The sequence below is a fragment of the Pleuronectes platessa genome, chromosome 3 (genome assembly GCF_947347685.1).
Source record: "Pleuronectes platessa chromosome 3, fPlePla1.1, whole genome shotgun sequence".
In the NCBI taxonomy this organism is placed as follows: domain Eukaryota; kingdom Metazoa; phylum Chordata; class Actinopteri; order Pleuronectiformes; family Pleuronectidae; genus Pleuronectes; species Pleuronectes platessa.
Genome location: NC_070628.1, coordinates 4,026,273 through 4,033,642, shown reverse-complemented (window position 1 = coordinate 4,033,642; position 7,370 = coordinate 4,026,273). Strand labels below are relative to the sequence as shown.

The 7,370-nt window shown below is 44.7% G+C and overlaps 1 protein-coding gene across 1 annotated transcript; it reads left to right on the top strand.

The window, feature by feature from the left end:
• The first annotated feature begins 1,879 nt into the window (after positions 1-1,879).
• Positions 1,880-3,991, top strand: LOC128437544 (kinesin-associated protein 3-like). Its single transcript, XM_053419747.1, has one exon. The coding sequence runs from the start codon at positions 1,892-1,894 to the stop codon at positions 3,989-3,991; it is 2,100 nt and encodes a 699-aa protein (XP_053275722.1). The 5' UTR covers positions 1,880-1,891.
• Positions 3,992-7,370: the final 3,379 nt, after the last annotated feature.

The following is a 7,370-nucleotide window of genomic DNA, read 5'->3' as shown; positions in this document are numbered from 1 at the left end:
AAGCCAGAGTATTAGATAAACTATGGACGCCCCCCCTCTATTGGAGATATGCAATATGCTACAGTAGATGTACAGTTAGGTGTATGAGACTCGTATAGATAGGCAATATGGTGAGAGAAGATTATATTTATGAATTCCCTGTATTAGAATAAAATGTCAGAGAGATTCAAAGGTCAGTGAAAGGATGATGATGTATTCATGTATTCCAGCGTGTTGGAGTGTGTGTGTGTGTGTGTTCTTCTCTTGTTTCCCCTTCATCTCCCTCAGCCTGATTTTTTTTCTTTCTCCAAAATGCATGTGGGTTTTTCTTTTTCCTGTTTTCTTAATGTCATCCTAGTGTCATATAAAAGTGAAATCGATTTTCAACAGCCGCTGACTCCTGAAGTCGTTCTTTCCCGCTGAAGGTTGCTTTATTTTTCTCTTGCGTATTCAGGATTGTGTCAAAGGTCAGTGTTGGTGTTCAACTCCAAATGTTATTTTTGCAAATAGTGTCCCAAATCGCACGACTAGAAGTAGAAGACCAAGTATCTGGGTAAATTAAATGAGGCTGAATGAATCCTTCAGCCTGAGTTGTTAAATAATTTTTCATGCACTGATTCAAGAAAATTCCCTTTTTAAATGTTATGCATTAAATATAACTTAATGTCTCTCATAGGACCATCAGATCTGCTCGGGTGGTGCAGGAATTAGCATTGAAAGTGTTTAGGTGTGTGTCTAGTTCGTATTGTTTCAGGGAAGCGAAGGAGCTGATCTCGACAGAAGTTGGTTGTCATCTTGCTCAAAGACAACAAAGGATGCAGAAGGTAAATGAACAATTTCTTTTCCATTCAGCGAATGTTCTTGTACAAACATCGCTTGGAGCCTCCAGACTTTCAGGCCCACTGCGAGTGGCAGTGCTGCTGTCGGTGGAGCTCTTCCTCTTCCTCCACACGCTCACTGTGAATTCAGCGAGGGGATCTCCTGCTGTGTTCTCACATTGACTCATGTAGCTATCAGCTGGATGCTTGAAATGTTGGTTACTACTTGTGGTGTTTGGTGCTGAGCCTGTTGCAATGAATATCATAGCCTATACAAGTTTGTAATGGTTGATTCTCCAGAAGAGTATAAGAGCCGTTATTTAGGCTAAAAACACGGAGTAAATAACGCCATTTTGAGTCGACTTTGATTGACAGGGGTTATGGACCCTTAGATGACACCACAGGAGCAGTATGGAGTCATGTTAGGTTTATTCCTGTCATTTTTTTTTACGTTTATCGATCCGCATGTGGCTACTTTTATTCTGCTCCACGCAAAACACTCCTTCTTGGCCCCTTCATTAGATCTAAAGGATTAGGTGTTGTTTCATAATGACATCATCATTAATACAATATGATCACGAATGATTGGCTAATTTAAATGAGCTTTAGATCTTGTCTTTGATCTTATTGGTTCTTAAAGTTAATGCATTACAAAGCGATCTATAGAAGCTTAAATTTGTTACACAACATCAGAGTTTTCAAACTAAAACAGGGGCCATAGCTAAGTGTTGACGCCAGATAAAAACTTGGACGTAAAAAATTTGGACATGTATGTTTTTGGTTCAGTTTACTGTGAGGTCAAGATGGAAACACATTTCACCCCCCTCGGTTTGAAGAGCAAACACAGGAGGATCATCTTGATTTAGATTTCAAAGGAATCATATGATCAAAGGCACTTGAATCTGTATCAAAAGACATAACAAACGGTCAGACTTATCTTGGTTGAATCTTTGAGGTGAGAGACGATGATTCATTTAAAACAGCAACAACTTAGTAATCTAAATGGAGATCGGCAAAGCTGAACGACACAGTAAAGTAACAGTTAAATTGTCTTCACCCACTGGACCTTAGCCTCGCTTAAGAAACTGAAGAAAATGCAGGATTACACACACTACATCAAACGCTATGTGTCCGTGGGCAGTTTAGAGGTTCATCCCATGGAGAAGGCCATCGTTGTGGAATATGAGATTAGGGCGTCCATACGGGAAGAGAGCGGAGGTGATATCCTGGGCGAACACAGGGAGGGACAAAAAATCCTCTGTGTGCCGGATCTGTCTCCCAGTACAGATGTGGAAGCCTTGGCCAGGAAAGTGGTGAAGGGTTGTGAGCTCATCTCTTCATCCTATTTGCCCAAAGTTGTGCAGCTCCTCTACTACCTGCAGAACAGGAAATCGTCCTCTGGGAAGGCCAAAGTGGAGAAGAAGGTGGAAACAGGTGTGAAACCTCAAGAGTTGTCTTTCTTTGAAGGAATTGAGTTGAATGAGGAAGCCGCTATAACCAAATTGGACGAATACGTGGACTTGCTCTATGAAGACCTCCAAAAGAAGATCAGAGGCTCTGCTCTCATTCTGCAGCTCGCCCGCAAACCTGACAACCTGCCGGAGCTGCTGCACAACGAAGCAGCTCTGGGTGCTCTGGCCAGAGTACTGGGAGAGGACTGGAAACAGAGTGTGGAGCTGGCCACCATTATCATCTACATCTTCTTCTGCTTCTCTAGGTTCTCCCACTTCCATGAAGTGCTGAGAGATAATGGAATAGTTACGTTGTGTATGAGTCTGGTGGAACATGAACTGAAGAGACATGACATGTGGTGTAAGGAGCTGCACCAGGAAAATAAAGCTGGCGAATCAGAACCGGAGAACGGTTCCCTCAGAAGAGACAAAGGAAAAGCTCTGAGGAAATACCAAGAGTTTCGGGCTGAGCACGAGCAACTGCTCAAATTGTCTCTTTACCTCCTGTTTAACCTCGCCGAGGACACCGGGACAGAGCTGAAAATGAGGGAAAAAGGTATTGTTGGTCTGCTGGTGAAAGTTCTGGATCGAGATGATGAGGAGATGCTGGTGCTGGTGGTTTCATTCCTGGAAAAACTGTCCATCTTCTTGGGGAAAAACAACGACATGGCCAAGGTGGACATTGTAGAGCGACTGGATCGCCTGGTTCCCTGTGCCAACGAGGGTCTGTTAAACCTGACTCTGCACCTGCTGTTAAATCTCTGCTGCGACTCTGTGCTCCGAGCCAAGATGGTGCAGGTCAGACTGCTACCTAAACTGTTTGGCTTGTTGGGTGATGAGAAGAACCATCAGATACTTATGCTTATCCTGTGTCACATCAGCATGGACGACTGCTTCAAGGGTAGCTTTGTTGACGCTGGCTGCACACCTCATCTCCTGCAGATGCTGTTTGAGTGTGGTGAGGAGAAAGTTGAAGCCGACCTGATCTCCATCTGCATCAACCTGGCTGTGAACGAGAGGAACGCACAACTCATGTGTGAAGGGGATCGGCTGAAGATGCTGATGAAGAGAGCTCTGAATACGAAAGACTGTCAGCTGATGAAGATGCTCAGAAACATCTCAAAACACGATGGACCAACCAAACCACTGTTCATCAACTATGTGGGTGACCTGGCAGCACAGATCCATGCAGATGAAGAGGACGAGTGGGTGTGTGACTGCCTGGGGACGCTGTCCAACCTCACCCTCCCAGACCTGGACTGGGAGTTGATGCTGAAAGAGTACAACCTGCTCCCTTACTTCGAGGACAGACTCCAACCAGGCTCAGCACAGGATGACTTTGTCCTAGAAGTGGTGATTATGATTGGAAAGGTTTCCATGAATGGTGCCTGTGCCGCCATGTTGGTTCAATCCGGCATCATCCCTGCCCTTTGCGAGCTGCTGGCTGTTCAACAGAAGGACGACAAGTTTGTGTTTCAGATTGTCAACGTCTTCAGTCAGATGGTTTTTCACCAGGACACACGAGACTTCATCATCAAGGACACGCTTGTTCCAACCTACCTGATAGACATGATGCTGGACAAGAATGTTGAGATCGGAACCCTGTGTGAAAACACCCTCAATGTTATTGCTGATTACGATGTGGAGTGGAGGAGGAAGTTCCTCACAGAGAAGTTCTGTTTCCAGAACAGAGAGTGGTTGTCGGTTGTTGTCGAGCCTAGGTCACCAACCACCACTTTTTAATTTTAAACGTATGCCGAGATCTACCACCCGATATTAAAAACACACTAAGATGTAAAGTAAGTAAGTAAAGTAAAGTAATCTTGAATTAGATTTCAAAGGAATCATATGATCAAAGGCACTTGAATCTGTATCAAAAGCCATAACAAAAGGTCGGACTTACCTTAGTTGAATCTTTGAGGTGAGACACTGAACACCGAGCGGCCCCTGTGTGTGTAAATGTGACTTGTACTGTAAATCGCTTTGATATGAATGTAAAAAAAGCTCTAGAAATACAGACCATTTCTGTTTGATCTCCGACAGCAAGTCCTTTAATTTGTCCTGTGTGAAATGCTGCCTGCTTTGATTTGAATGTCTGAACTGGTCTGTTAACAGAAGAGCTTGGGACACATTTCTGAGTGTTTGACCATATTTAGTCAAATCTGTTCTAAATCTTTAAAAGCTTCAAAGTTTTCCCCAGAAGAGCAAAGTTTCTTAATAACCATATTTTTACCACCTAAGAATATCTGCAAATAAATTCAGAAAAAGTCAAAATAGGCAACATCCAAACTAAATATGTGAATATTTGACTAATTCTGTTTGTGAGCAGCAGAGAACAACCTCTACAGTGTATTTAACACACTGTACCAAACACACACGCTCATACAGTCAATGAGAAAATGTGATCTTCCTTCCCTTCTTCTCTATTTGACTCCTCGTCCTTCCATCCATCCTCAATTACATTCTGATACCACTTCCTCCCTTTCATCTCATTTTCTCCTCTCTGATCTCACAGAGGCTCGGGCCTTTACAGACGGGGAGCTGCCAACTTCGAAAGAAACATCATTAGCGAAATATATTTGACAGAGCCGTGCTATCGCATTAAACCCTCGTAGAAATTAATTCAATCTCTATTTTCTGCTCATTTCCTGGTGCTGGAGAACAAAGCACAAGGAACTTTTCCTCTAAATCCTTCAGGCGACATTTAGAACCAACAAGCACATGTATGGAGATAATTATGAACCCCATGAATATATGGACACAGTCACGTTCACACAGTAGCTGTTCTCAGTCTGAGCAGGAACACATTTACATTTGTAAGCACGGCCGGATTAAAACAGGAACCCCAGGGGCAAAGAACGAGCTGTGGGCCCCTCCCTCGATTCTCTGTGTGACGTGATCATTCTCTGTCGACTCTACTGACCAGTCAACACCTTTCTACATTTCCAGAAACTACTTTTATTCAGGAAAATTCAATGGGTAACTACAATGTTTTGGCCCCCCAAACCTAAGGCTCATGATTGAAAACAAAGTCCTTCCATCATCCCAATTCTGAACAGGCCGTCCAATCAGAGAGAGGCTGAGCAGCAGCTGTGGCAGATGTTGTCCAGCTGTGATGCTCCTCTTGTTTTCACTGTTGATGCACATCTGGGCCTCACCCAACTGTGGGTGTGTGTACGTGTGTTTATATCTATGTGTGTGTGTGTGTGTGTGTGTGTGTGTGTGTGTGCATTCGCTTTTGTTATGTCAGAGAATAAAATATTGAATGGAAGTAAATGCAATTTTGTAATATGGTTGGCAGAGCAAACCTGTGTGTTTGTGTGTGTGTGTGTGTGTGTGCGTGTGTGCTGAAAAAGCCGTCATGCTGTGAACCTCACCACCTCCTAATTAGGATCTTTAATATGGAAATGTTCAATCTGCTGCTACCATTAAAAGTTAAATGCCACACAGCTTCAGTAACATGTTCTCTGACACACACACACACACACACACACACACACACACACACACACACACACACACTCACACATAAATGTCAGATTAAACACAGCTTCAAAATCCATCTGTCTTTCAAAGAGTCAAAGTGAGGAGTCACAAAAGTGTCAGGAGAGAAACACGCTGCTAATTCATTCTGAGAAATACCAAGTAGTGAAATTCATGGTGGAATTCCACTCAACACACACAGACACACGGACACACACTCAGGCAAACACACACACACCTCCTTGACAAACCAGGTGTGACCACTTGATAGAATTTCAGGTGCAACAACAAGATAAGAGCTCTTTCAATTTAATTCCCATTCCCATTAAAAAAGGTAATTAGGCCACGGAGGGCGAGCTGCAGGTTCACAGATAGCCAATTAACCAGCGGAACGGCTACACGCGTGTTTCCTCTCTGTCTGCGCCGTGCTGCACAATAAAGAGGCCACGGAGGGCAGAAGAACCAGGAGGCCCCCCCCCCCCCCTCCATCTCCGGCTCGGGCTTTTACTTAGAGCTCAAGCAGAGGCGCCACATTCAGCTCGGAGCAGGAGGGAAACAATGGGAGAAGGTGTTTAAGAATGAGCTGTGTGCAGGTGCCAAGCACGTGCACGCTCTGGAACGTCTGCTCCCTCCGTCGGCAGCCAACGAGCACTGGGACACAATGGAGGAGTGATGGGCGCTGAATCTCTGCTGGCAGAGGCAGATGCACTGACTCATGCACATATGGACATATTGTACGTGCACAATCAGTCTGTCGCACAAACCGGAGCCGTCACACACAAACCGACAGCTCTGCTCCTCGGACTGTTTATTTAGAGGAGCAGTTAGACATGAATGGATGTTGCGTTGTCGATGTGTGTGTGTGTGTGTGTGTGAGTGTTGTTTGTGTATGTATGAATGGATCTTTAACAATGAAACTTCAAACTGTGTCACCTGTATCCGGGCGTTTATTTTGTAGAGTACGAGGAGGTGAAGGAACTTCATCCGTCTTCCATCGGCCACGCCTTCCTCGCTTGTAAGCTCACTTCCACTCAATTGAATTCATTTGTTGGGGAGAGTTTGCAATCAAAAGCTCAACACGTGTTTCATTAAGCTGAAGTGTGACTGTACATGAGAGCACGTACGTGGGAGTGTGTGTGTTGGCTCCTTTCAGCCCCATCGAGCAGGCAGAAGTGGGTGGAGGCAGATTGAAAATGAAGCATGTTATTACTGCAGTGACTCTGAAGGCCCTCGAGTTGGAGCACTGAGGTGGAGTGTGTGTGTGCGTGTATGTGTGTGTGCGTGTGTGCATGTGTGTGTGCATATCATTGTGATTGAGAGTTGAGGGCATCGCTGTGTAAATCCTATCACATCATTTGTAATTCCAGCTAAACTGTAATTCCCAGGCTAAATGACTCGACGGAGGAAAAGGAGGAGGAGGAGGAGGAGGAGGAGGAGGAGGAGGAGGAGGAGGAGGAGGAGGCTGGCTGGTCAATATGTCGCAGTGAGCTAGATGCATCGTAATGGGACGGACAAAAGCATCCGTCCTGGGAGTTGAGCCCAGTGGAGCTACATGACAAAGAGGGTCATAGGTTTATCTTCTGTTCAGCATCTCGTCGTATTTGCGAGATAATGACTCCGAGATAACATCTTGACATCT

Excerpts from the sequence above, each read along its gene's own strand:
- LOC128437544 (XM_053419747.1), top strand. The coding sequence starts at position 1,892 with ATGCAGGATTACACACACTACATCAAACGCTATGTGTCCGTGGGCAGT.